Here is a 12,498-nt window from a genome sequence, read left to right as displayed (position 1 = left end):
GTGATCGTACAGTACATAGAAGTGTTATCGCAGGGCTATGCACCATTTATAGCATCAGTCCCCACCCCACTATAAGGACTGTTATAACTCTCTGTACCCCTTGGCACATAGTGGGCCTGTTTTGTGACTATCCTGAGACACCACCTCTGGTAGTATTGCCCTTGAGCTATGGAAACCGGGTGAGAAGCTGGATGTGTCACCTAAATTTTCTTTTACTGATTGTTCGTTCTCCTAATCGGTTTCTACTTTCTGTCTGTAATTTTATTATTTCATTTTTTGTACATTGGTATACGAGCGGCCATATTGCCTGACTTTACACAGCATTTAGTGACATGCTTTACAGCAAGGCTCATGGACATAGACAACAATAGACAGACTCTGTTCCTTTGAGATGAATGAAAAACATTCCTGAGCGTGCTCTGTGACCTTTAAAGAGTTCATTCCACAGGGAGCTGCTATTGTCTCCTGTATCTACTGGTGTCACATTAATATGGTGTTGTCCCCAGTAGTTGAGCTGTATGAGAGAGGGGTATCTGGAGTATGGTCTATATACATTTTTTGGTATGCTGAAGGGGGTCACATTGTCTACGTGCAGTATACGTGTAGACGTGCAGTATAGTACGGACTTCACTTGCCTCCTGTTGGTCCTGGAAGTTGTGTAATGTCCCAGACACTTTTTTTTTTTTTTTTTTTTCTTGGAAAAAGATGTTCATAAAGTGTTCCTGTCGTTATAACTTTCAAAATCTAAATCAACAATAGATGTGATATAAAGCAAGTTTGCAATTTATATTCATTATTTTTCTTATGCTGTAAAACAAAGCTGAACTTACCAGAAATCCAGGTCCAGTCTCCAGAAGGCAGCTATATAGCAGCTATACTTACTGTATCCAGGTCCAGTCTTCTGAAGGCTGCTATATGACAGCTATACTTACTTGTATCCAGGTCCAGTCTCCTGAAGGCAGATTTTCTGACTGGTTGTAAAAACAGACTAAACACAGGAATTCTGGCCAGTACAGAGAGTCACGGCTCAATGTGTCCATCAGTCACATGACTGCCATCTCTGTGAGCGCTCAGATGGCCTGGGATACACAGGACTTCTGTTTTCTGACTTTTTTTTTTCCTTCAAAGAGTCAGAAAACAGGAAGTGCCGTGTTCTCCATGATAACTAAAAAAAAAAAAAAAATAAAAAAAAAAAAATGAATGCAAGTTGCAAACTTTCTTTTTATCACATTTACTGTTGATTTACATTTTGAAAGTTGGCATATATGAGTTGGCATGCCTTTTTCCTGCTTAATAATTGGCAAGTCAGTAATATAATATCACTCATCGTTGTGTATTTCTTTTCAGTCATCATTGCTGTGCATGGCGGGGATTCACGCCGGGGTGGTGTCTAACGCACTCGGAGGACCAATAAGCGTCGTCATAAGTAACGGCATTGCGTATTATGACACTGCTCAGGCAAACAATGTTACATCTAAAATGTGAGTATTAGTAACCTGTTCCCTGTATAGTCTTTGTCTTTGCTGGCGTCAGGCTGCATAAAGCCATTGTAAAAAAAAAAAATGGGAGTGTCTGAGACCTAACTATTGATGACCTGTCCTTCCTTATTTTTTCAAGGGGTCCTTTGTCATCTACACTCTTCACATTCAAGACTAGTGGTATGTGTTTTATCTATTTTTATATTATATATATATATATATATATATATATATATATATATATATATATATATATATATTATATATATATATATCATTGTGGGCATTGTACTGCAGTAGAGCACTTCAGTGATATTTTAAACTGTTTTTACTATATTAACCTTCATAACCGATTTGTGGTCCAGCAACTAGGTCATGTGATGGCAGAGGAAGAAAACTTCAGCACACAAAAACCTAAACCACAAAAAAAGATCATTCACACAAAGTCAAAGACAGTTTTTGGGCTGAAAAATGTCACACACAAAATCTGTGTGAGGACCCCTTTAAAGCTTTGTACCATTTATTACAGAAGCCATAATGCTGTGCTGGATCCGGGTGGTGTTAGTCTAGTGGCTCATGGCAGACCCCATTGGTTTATGCAGTTCCTTCATGGCTGCTATAGTTTGGTCAGCACGGGTAGCACTACATGCAATCCTATTCTTGCTCGCAAATCTGATGGAATTCTGGACTGATCCTAAAGCACATTGGGGTGCTACACTATTTTCAAGATCTCTTTGACACCTGTCATCCCTAGTAGTCATCGAAGTAGTCCTCTGTAAAGCTTGCCCTGATATCTGTTCCCATTGGCTGACCGCAATGTTTAACACTAATCTGTTGTTGTAAAGTGAAGATCGATATTAAATCAAATTATCGTTTTCTCTAGGCTGCTATGGTTTTCTGGGAATGGAGAATGGGGCTATTCCCGATTCACAGATAACTGCTTCATCGGTCCTGGAATGGACAGACAACACAGGACAGATTAATATATGGAAGCCTGAGAGGGCCAGACTAAAAAAGCTGGGGCCTGCCTGGGCTGCCTCATTCAGCAATGAGAACCAGTGGCTGCAGATCGACCTGAACAAGCTGACAAAAGTCACAGGTCTGTATGAAGAGGTGTACTTCTAATGGAATTGGTGCTAACATTTTGAAACTCAGTCATATCTCAGCTTTACATCCAGAATACATGCATACTTAGCTGAACCAGGCATGCGTTTGACTGGAAACTATACGAAATATATGTCCAGCTTTAAGACCCTGCACCCCCATGTTGGAATTTAGAATCTCCATGTAAGCAGCTTATCGTGAGCAGCTGCTATTTAGAGACTCTGTCAGTAGGTTTAGGCTGTCCTATCTCAGGGTAGCACAAACACTTACAGTGTTCTGTGCAGCTGATCCAAAGATCTCCTCCTGAATAACATGGACAATAACTAGTCCTCTCCATTACGTGCATGAGACCAGTAGTCCTGGATATTTATGAGAAGCAGAAAACTCCGCCCACCAGCTGCTGATTGGCAGTTATCTATCCATGCTTTGTATAGGCAGCCAACTGTCAATCAGCAGCTGGAGGGGGGGGGGGGTGTGTGGCAAGAATCCTATTCTCCTGCATATTAGGAGAACGGTTTAACATAATTATAAAACTAATACACCGATCTGTTCAGCATTTCTGTCACTACTTTATGCTGCCCTCATTTAAGGCACCATGAACCTAGTGACAGATTCCTTTTAAAGAGATTAATACAAGATTGCTTCCTTGCTTAATCTTCTGCACCTGGAATAAAGCTGTATTGTTGAAAGGCAAGGCAGGAGGTTGCAGATCTGATAGGCTCTTCAGATTTAGCATTTTATCTAGTTATAACATATCCTCTTTGTCTTGTAGGTATAATAGCCACTGGATCCACCATGTCCGCCTACAACTACTATGTTACATCATACAGAATAGAGTACAGCGAGGATGGCTTGAAGTGGACAGGTTACAGAGAACCTAATGTGGACAGAGACAAGGTACCAGTTCTCTAAGTCTTGGGAAAGTCACTATATAAGAATACAGAATAGTTTGTTTGCCCATTACTGGAGATCTAAAACAGACTAAATCCAGTCCTGTAAATGGCAGTGATCAGATTGCTATACTTGATCTAATCTTATTCTAACTGACAATCCTTCACTTCTACATGTAATTCACACCCAGCATAGATCTTCATATGTAGTAGATTTTTATAACTTCCAACTTTTTGCAACTTTTCAAGGTATTTCAAGCCAACTCCGACTACTTCCGCGAAGTTCGAAATAACTTAATTCCCCCCATAGTGGCAAGGTTTGTGAAGATCAGACCCACAAGCTGGAACCAGAAAATCGCAATGAAAGTGGAGCTGCTCGGCTGCCAGTTTATACCTGGTGAGAACCGATTTCTGCCCATCTCTGTGTATGTAATCAGTTTGTCTCCAGCTTAAAGAGAAACTGTGAGCAGGTTGGACGAATCTAACCTGCTTATAGTGCACAGGGCACCAAGGAAGAAGGTATGTGTCTTACCTTAAAGGAGTACTCCGGGCAGGGGTATTACCGGCAAAGCGGTAGAAATAGAGGTCGCCGGTCACTTGCCTCCCCGGTTACAGCCCTGGGTCACGGATCGCGCCGCACCGTTCTCCCGTCCGGCCGCCACTTCCTGGTCTGAGCTGCGGCTTGAGACATCTCAAGGCAGCTCAGCCATTCAGCGGTCGGAGGGGAGTCTCGCCTCGGCTGCTGAATAGCTGAGCTGCCTTGAGACGTCACGTCTCAAGCCACAGCTCAGACCAGGAAGCAGAGGCCGGACGGGAGAACGGGGTGGTGCGATCCGGGACCTGACGCTGGAACCGGGGAGGTAAGTGCCCAGCGGCCTTTATATCCACCCCTTCCCCCGGCCGTACCCTAAAAATAACCCCCGCCCGGAGTACCCCTTTAATCCTCTGTGCTGTTCCTGTGCAGTTAGTACTTGAATTCTCGGTCCGGCAAGATTGGCGCAATGGGGGAGGGCAGTGCTCCCAACGGTGCTTCGGAACAAGGATTCAACTACTAAATGCACAGGAACAGTGTTGAGCAAGAAGGTAAGAAACATACCTTCCTCCTCCAATAGTTCACTATTGGGGGCTATGAGGAATCGAAGATTTATCTAACCTTTTAACTAAAGTCTTTGTCAAAAGTTTTGATCAGTTAGGCACTGAGCGCTCGGCTATGCCCTTCATTCCCTATCTAGTGGAGACAGTCTCAATGGCAGTGTATGACGAATGCAGAACTTAACTTCCATGTTTTTCTCTTCCTTTCCTTTTAGCGCTCATTCCAAAGTTAACAGCTCCCCCAGCATTCGTGCCACGTGCCAAACATTACCCACTTCCCGTAGACAAGACCACCTCCCCTCCCGAGATCAAGAACACGACGGTGACTCCAGATATTACCAAAGGTGAGCCCCCTCCGGTGAGCCCGTATAATCCCCGCATTATGCATTGTACGTGGTTGCAGGGGTAGCACCACGTTTCTTGTTTTTAATGCAGTAAATCTTCAGCCCTTCTGCACAGAGCTCCTGTGTTCAGCTCTGTGGCTTTGCTCGCCGTGTGACGCACCTGAAAACCATGGAAGGTCTTAGAGAAGTGCTCGCTAGGAGTTGCTTCTCTCTGCCTTATGTCAGCTGTGAACTGCCGGCCTCCCGCTCAGGAATGCTGGGGCTGACATCAGAGTGCTGTGAACTCTGCGAGCGTACTCTGAGTCATCCCGAGCAGGCAAGGCCAATGTATCATCCTTAACTATGTCATTCCCAGGAGGCCGCGGGGTGTGCATTTGACTTGTTCACATTTCTCACTGTTCCTTACAGAGCCTTACATTGGGGTCCAAAGGGTTGTACTGGTGGCAAGAATAACACTATTGTTGCTGTAAAGAATATTGAACTGAATGTATTGAGGCTACCACCTTCTAGAGATAACACTTGATTTCTAACCTGACTGTAATATAGAGGCAAAATGCATATACAAGTGGTACCTTGGTTTAAGAGTACCTTGGTTTAAGAGTGTTTTGGTTTAAGAGCTCACAGTTTTTCAAAATTGTGACTTGGTGTAAGAGCATTGCTTTGGTTTAAGAGCTCCCGGGAGTGGGGGAGGGGCATGGTCTGCATAGCGGGGTCTACAGCCCTGTACTCTGACCCAGGAAGTCTCCCTCACCTTCCAAATCATAGCAGATCCACTTCAGGCTGGGGCTTACATCAGGGGACAGGACTGTGGAGGTAATCTCTCCATAGCTGTAACCCCTCTCTCCCCGGACAGAGAGTGCTGCATGTATGTGCCCACATCTGTCCTGCCCATTCCTTCATGCTCCCTGCAGTCTCTGTCAGCCCTTGTGTTTCCCATCCTCTCCATTACTGTACAGTAACTTATAATATCACATTCTGCTGTTTCTAAATGTTTGTTTCATCTGTTTTACATGTTATTCAGAATAATAAATCATTATTTTTGGGGTGTGGAATCAATTGTCTGCATTTCAATAATTTCTTATAGGAAAATTTCCTTTGGTTTAAGAGTGGATTTGGATTACAAGCGCCGTCCCGGAACCAATTATGCTCATAATCCAAGGCACCACTGTATTGTTATACTGATTGACATTTATGTTTTGTACCATGCACATAGAGGTTGTGCATTTGCAAAATGAAGCCTAAAATTTTACTGGAAACATAGAAAACGCCAGCCTAGAAGTAGTTCCAGACTTTTTTTTATTTTTTATTACTAATACAGGGATTTAGCGATTTTTGCCTCGGTGTTCTGCTTCTCCAGTGTTTTCCAGACGAGTCATAGTCTGCAGCAGCTGAATTCTGCTGAGTGCGGTGTGAAAATGTTGCTTTTGTTACACTGGTGACCAGGAAGAGGTTACTCCTTCCAACACCTACACAAGAATGTGCTCTGTGATTGGCGTGTAAGCTGCTCTCTTCTTGTTTTTAATGGATTACAGATGTACCCTTGGCAGCCATCCTGGTCCCTGCGTTAGTCATGGTCTGCACCAGCATCGTCGTGCTGCTTGTTTGCGCCTGGCACTGGAGAAACAGGTTGGTCGGATCTTTATGCCGTATCTGTGGAATGATTTGTTTTTGTTTCTTCCTATCATAATTTTGTATAGCGGATAGGAAGCGTTGCACAACTGCAGGAACTAAGGGTCCTATTACACAAAGCGATTATCGGACATACCTGGCCGCATTACAGGCCGATAATCGTTTCATGTAATAGCTCATGTTGTAAAACAATGTTTAGCTGACAAAATCCTGATGCCGATAGCAGCAGTCTGATGGCCGTCGCTCCGTGTAATAGGCCGCTATCTCCAATGGTCTGCCCGGACAATCTAAAATTTGGACATCTAGAATCACTCACACAATCCGTTTTCTGTTATGTATATAGTGAGTACTAAGATTGTCACCATTTATATCAGCCCCTAGTAGGGCTTGTAATCCATTTCAAGACTCGCATGGGAAGAAACTCCATACAGATGTTGGTGGGACATCTGAACCCAGTTCTGCCCCACAATCAATCTTGTGCGGCTATTATTCCGATTAATAAAAAAAATTGACAAATGGGCGGTCTCTAGCACCCAAAGAGAGTCACCGAGAATTATGAGCTTTGTCACTGACCGTGTCAGAGTGGCTGCAGTTTGGTTTCATGAGACTTATCCCATCTCATGGTATGGAGCACTATTGTGGCTGCCGGAGCTGCCCTGACACTGTCCTTGCAGAGCAAAAGAGTCATTGTGGTTCATGCCCCTTCTGTGCTAAAGACCATATAAATTATTCATAACTGTGCGTTTGTTTGTGGTATTACAACTCTCTTCCATTTGCTACAGGGACGCCGAGCTGCAATACCACACACAAACTGAGGACAAGAGTGGTGCTGTTTAATAAAGGGGAGCTGACAGCACGGATATGTATATATCTGTGCAAGCAATGAAAAAATTATCCTCTACTATACCAGCGCCATCTGCTGGACAAAAGAAGCTAGTGCAGGCCAACCAAACTACTGTTGTGTTTTTTTTATTGCTCTTGCCATAGGTTGTCTTTATCTTCATGTATACACTATAGTAAACCAACAATTTGTAAAGAATGTGGAGTTCAGAAGAATTTGATAACAACGGAACAATGAAAGTAATTTGTATCTTATCAAAGCAAAGTGATCTCATTCTGATTTGTCTTATCCCATATCAGAAAGAAGAAAGCTGAAGGTACATATGATTTGCCATACTGGGACCGTGCAGGTAAAGTACCGTGGGGAGAAAATAAAAACTGTAGTTAATTGGCGAGGTACCTTGGCGAGGTACCTATCAGCAGTTTGGGTGCTCCATGGGGACACAACCCATAGCACTGGAAGTCTCGGCTCCAAACACTGTGTGGTTGCTTTGCAAGGTTATTACAGCACTAGAGCTCAACCCCACATTGAAGTGGATTGGAGCCGAGCTGCAGTAGCCTTACAAGGCCACTAGGTACTGAGCCAAGGCTTGTTTACATCTGAGCACAATGTCTCAACACTGCGCCAATCAGCTATTGATGGCATCAGTCAGTTTTTTGATAGCCGATCCATTTCCTATTATATATGTAAATCCCTTCATTTAACAAAAATGACTCCTTACCACAGAAAAATAGCCCTAGTGTTTTGGCCACTAGATGTCTCCCTTCTATGTTATTTGCTGTCTACTGCCAGTTAGGGGAAGTTTGTATTTTAGTAACAGACCATGACAACTTATGGGTTTAGTATGTGCTATGGGCAAGAGAGAGACTGAGAAAGTGTGGGCTGTTTTCCTGCAAACTGAGCCAGTCTGCCTTCTGAAAATGATCCACACTGTACCTTAAAGGAAAATTAGATTTCTTCTTGTCTCTCACTGGCCATAAAGCTCAGGTCAGCTGTTCCTTGTGTAAACACCAGTACTTCCTGCTCACAACACCTTGCAAAGCCCAGTGTATCAATAACTCCTTTTTCCTCCACGTGCCATCTAGTACTGTACTTTTTACAGCATCAGCCCAGCACAGTGCCAGCCTGCTGATTCCAATGCACTATGGTCAGCACTATGTCATAGCAGAGAACTGTATGTACTTTGATCAGTCAACGAAGTAAGGGAAAGGAAATCCCTATGTGTGTACTACTGACAAGCAGGCCCTAAGGAGTGTGTCATTGGAGGGGGGGACGACATTCTCGGGGCTCAGTAACAAAAATCCCCTGGTCACTATTCTGAAGACTAGATATAACATAACCATACAGATCTATAAAAATCCTTTAAAATCAAAGGTACGCTTTACCTTAGATGTTTACTCACATAACATTGGCTTCTTCCACAGGATGGTGGAAAGGGATGAAGCAGTTCCTACCTGCCAAATCAGCAGAACATGAGGAGACACCTGTGAGATATAGCAGCTGTGAAGTCAGGGGTCTGAGACCAAGGGAGATGACCACCATGCCAGCAGGTAGGCCTGTCTGTCTGCTGGGTGCAGTAGTCCTTTATTTGTATGCTCAGCAGGTTTCCAAATATGACACTTGATTTGGTGTTTTATGGCATTTATATGCAGATTGGTAGAGAAATGCCATTTCTGGTCGATTAAAGAAGAATTACATCATAAGAGGTAATTCACACGGACGTATCCGCAACGGATTTCACACTGCGAGTTCAGAGCAAAATCTGCTGGATACCGCCCATCACTTCTAATGTGATTACATACTTGCAGCAGGAGTATTTAAGTCCTGGCCCCATTACCCCCCCCCCCCCGGGATGATCCATTATCTGCACCACGATCTGGCCGCATCTGAGGTTCCCGAAGGTCCCGCGCAGCCAATCAGTGCACAGGCCCTCCACAGTCACTGATTGGCTGCGTGGGACCTCCGGGATCAGGAGCCTTTAGATACAGCCAGATTGTGGTGCAGGTAATGCATCATCCTGGGCGGCGGGGGTTAATGGGGCCAGGACTTACATACTGGCAGCGGGATGAAAATCCCGCTGCGAGTCTGTAATCACATTAGAAGTGACGGGAGGTATCCCCAGCGGATTTTGCTGCGAACTCGCAGCGTGATATCCGCTGCAGATACATCCGTGTGAATTAGATTCGCATGCCTCCCGTTTTTGGGGTGCTTTCCCGCGGTCCCGGAACGGCCCCCCGTGTCCCGCATTATATGTGGCCCCAGCAAAAAAAAACAATAAACCAGTAACTCGCCTGTCCGCCGGTCCCAGCAGCTCCTCTCCCGGCAGAGCGCGCACTCCCGTCATCCTCCGGGGCGGGCAGCGGGGTATACAGACACTGACTGTGCCGAAAGTGACCTGCAGCCTCTATCATGAATCACTTCCGGCACAGTCAGTGTCTCTGTACCCCGCTGCCCGCCCCGGAGGTCGACAGGAGTGCGCGCTCTGCCGGGAGAGGAGCTGCTGGGACCGGCGGACAGGTGAGTTACTGGTTTATTGTTTTTTTTTCGCTGAGGCCACATATAATGGGGGGATTGGCTACTATGAGGGGCATTGGCTACTATGTGGGGCATACTTGGGGACCACAGCGCACATGTCCCTCTTTGCAAAAGTTGGGAGGTATGGATTCACAGCCTTTTAACTTCTGTCCCTGAGGGAGATTAAGGGTGCCTTCACACCTACCGTATCGCAGTAGAAAATCCGCAGCGAATCCGCAGCAGATTTAACTAAATGAATGAACACAGCATTAAATACGCACTGTCAAATCCGCTGCGGATCCGCAGCGGATTTTCTACTGCGATACGGTAGGTGTGAAGGCACCCTAAACTACAAAATAGCCTGGGACAGCTGCTAGTTGCTTAGAATATGGTGCAGTTCCGTGTAGTAAAGGAGCATACAATAACTGGTTACTGCAACACTATAATATAATACATTACAAAAGACATGTCAAAAGTTTTGATCAGCCGTGTCTGGGTATTCAGAGCACCAGTAATTATTACAGGGGGAGAAGTGCCGGTCTGGGTGCTTCACTCAGTGCCTTCCTTGTCTCACTGCAGGAGTCAGGTTCTGTAGTAAGTCTAAGGAGCCTGACTTCCACTACAAATTGGGTATTGCAACAAGTTGATCAGTAGGGGTCTGAACACTTTATTTAATTTTTATAGTTATTTTCCCTTTAAAAAAACAAAGGGGGAGATTTATAAAACTGGTGTAAAGTGAAACGGTCTTGGTTGCCCCTAGCAACCAATCAGATTCCACCTTTCATTCCTTACAGATTCTTTGAAAAATGAAAGGTGGAATGTGATTGGTTGCTAGGGGCAACTAAGACAATTCTACTTTACACCATGTTTGATAAATCTCCCCCAAAATCTCCACATTTCAAACATCACAATAGAGTAAAGGAGAAGTCCAGCGATTTATAAGATCAGGCAGCTGGCAGAAGGGGAATCTATGACAAGTATGGACTTCGCCGGCGGTGGGAGTGGCCTCGTGGCCCCCACTTGACTCCCGGACCTCGGGCACTGACATGTCATGACCCGACTGATGGACTGGCCGTTCGGCTGGTCACTGATTAGCTGAGCGGCCAGTCCATCAGCCGGGACAGGCCTTTTCCCCCCGAGTCGTGAGGGGGGGATGCCTTCCAGCGGGGGTCCCGAAGCCAGTTCCACCGCTCACTGCAGGCACAGGGGGAGGTAAGTCCATACTTGTAATCAAACTCCCCCTGCCAGCTGCCAGATTTTATAAGTCGCTGGACTTCTCCTTTAAAGGGATAAGAGTTATGTTCATATGCTCTTACTACATGTACTAAATGATAACTCTTTCTACTGTCTCCCCCCCAGAGTATGCTCAGCCCCTGGTTGGGGGAGCAGTCGGCACCTTGCATCAGAGATCAACCTTCAAACCAGAGGAAGGTAAAGAAGGTGGGTATGCCGATCTGGACTCTTACAACTCCCCAGACAAGGACATCTACCATGCCTACGCAGAACCACTGCCCACCAGTGGGCCGGAGTATGCTACCCCCATTATCATGGATATGTCGGCGCATCCTGCCGGAACCATGTGCCTGCCTTCAACGTCTACGTTTAAAGGGACAGGAGGCCAGGCCCCTGTACTAGTAGGGACTTACAACAAACTTTTGTCTAGGACAGACAGTTCATCATCTGCACAGGTACTATATGACACGCCAAAAGTGACGCCGGGGACATGCGCGGTGGAAGAGACTGTTTATCAAGTGCCACAACCGACAGCGAGCAAGGATGTTCCGCCCTAAGCGTAAATGAAGAAGCACAGACTCCTATGTATTCAGTTGAACAAAAAAAAATGGCTTTATTTTCTACGAGCACATTGCATTGTGTGTCCATGAATCAGTAGATTTGTAGTCGCGAATGATCCGAATCAAAGTTCAAACCACTGTTCACGAGCTTTATACCGAAACATGGAACCACTTTAACCAAAACACCCGTACGAATATGCAAAATCACCGGGAGGGTGCTGTGTACAGAAGACGCTAACGCCGGCTTCTGATTGGTTCACGGAGCGTTGTACGACGTTCCGCTTTATCACGCGCGTCTCCGGGGCTGATTTCCACTTCACACATTTTATTTCACTTTGGTTTTACGCCGTCAGGTCATATTCTTTGTTAAAGTTGCTGGAGTTGAAGTTCTGCCATTGACATGCCAATATTTATTGACTGCCTGTTTACCTGTTTATCCTACTGAGCTCTGCTTAGGACCGTAGCCCACCGCCCCCCCCCCCCCCCCCCCCCCCCCCCCCGTGTGTGCGTCATGACTGAAACACAAAAATGCTGTGATTTTTTTTATATATATATATATATATATATATATATATATATATATATATATATATATATATATATTCTGCGTCTTTGTCGGTGCGTTGTCAGTGACCACGGCTTGGTCTGCGATGGACGTTTGATCCATTTCGGTATATGAAGAATGAAATCTATGAGAGTCTCTGATGTGCCGTATAGCAGTTGTTTGCAGTAGGCCAGTATTAGTTGCCGTTTACTGTATGTGATTTTATAGTGGGCACGTGCCTTTCCCTCCTGTTATGTAAAAAGGAACTT

At 45.1% G+C, this 12,498-nt stretch overlaps 1 protein-coding gene across 2 annotated transcripts in view; it reads left to right on the top strand.

The window, feature by feature from the left end:
* The window catches only part of DCBLD2 (discoidin, CUB and LCCL domain containing 2), a 51,939-nt gene extending 39,790 nt beyond the window's left edge, over positions 1-12,149 (top strand). Inside the window, exons 6-15 of one of the 2 annotated variants that reach the window (XM_069944352.1) lie at positions 1,348-1,481; positions 1,618-1,658; positions 2,362-2,577; positions 3,355-3,479; positions 3,722-3,869; positions 4,780-4,908; positions 6,441-6,534; positions 7,678-7,694; positions 8,803-8,928; positions 11,252-12,149. In XM_069944352.1, coding sequence (XP_069800453.1) covers positions 1,348-1,481; positions 1,618-1,658; positions 2,362-2,577; positions 3,355-3,479; positions 3,722-3,869; positions 4,780-4,908; positions 6,441-6,534; positions 7,678-7,694; positions 8,803-8,928; positions 11,252-11,682 — 1,461 coding nt within the window. In that variant the 3' untranslated portion in view covers positions 11,683-12,149. Of the gene's footprint in view, positions 1-1,347; positions 1,482-1,617; positions 1,659-2,361; positions 2,578-3,354; positions 3,480-3,721; positions 3,870-4,779; positions 4,909-6,440; positions 6,535-7,677; positions 7,728-8,802; positions 8,929-11,251 lie in introns of both variants that reach the window. The other variant, XM_069944351.1, reaches the window with a different exon arrangement.
* The last annotated feature ends 349 nt before the right edge of the window (positions 12,150-12,498 follow it).

Source organism: Dendropsophus ebraccatus, chromosome 11 (genome assembly GCF_027789765.1).
Source record: "Dendropsophus ebraccatus isolate aDenEbr1 chromosome 11, aDenEbr1.pat, whole genome shotgun sequence".
Classification (NCBI taxonomy): Eukaryota; Metazoa; Chordata; class Amphibia; order Anura; family Hylidae; genus Dendropsophus; species Dendropsophus ebraccatus.
The sequence above is the reverse complement of the archived record's forward strand: the minus strand, read 5'-3'. Positions and strand labels throughout refer to the sequence as shown.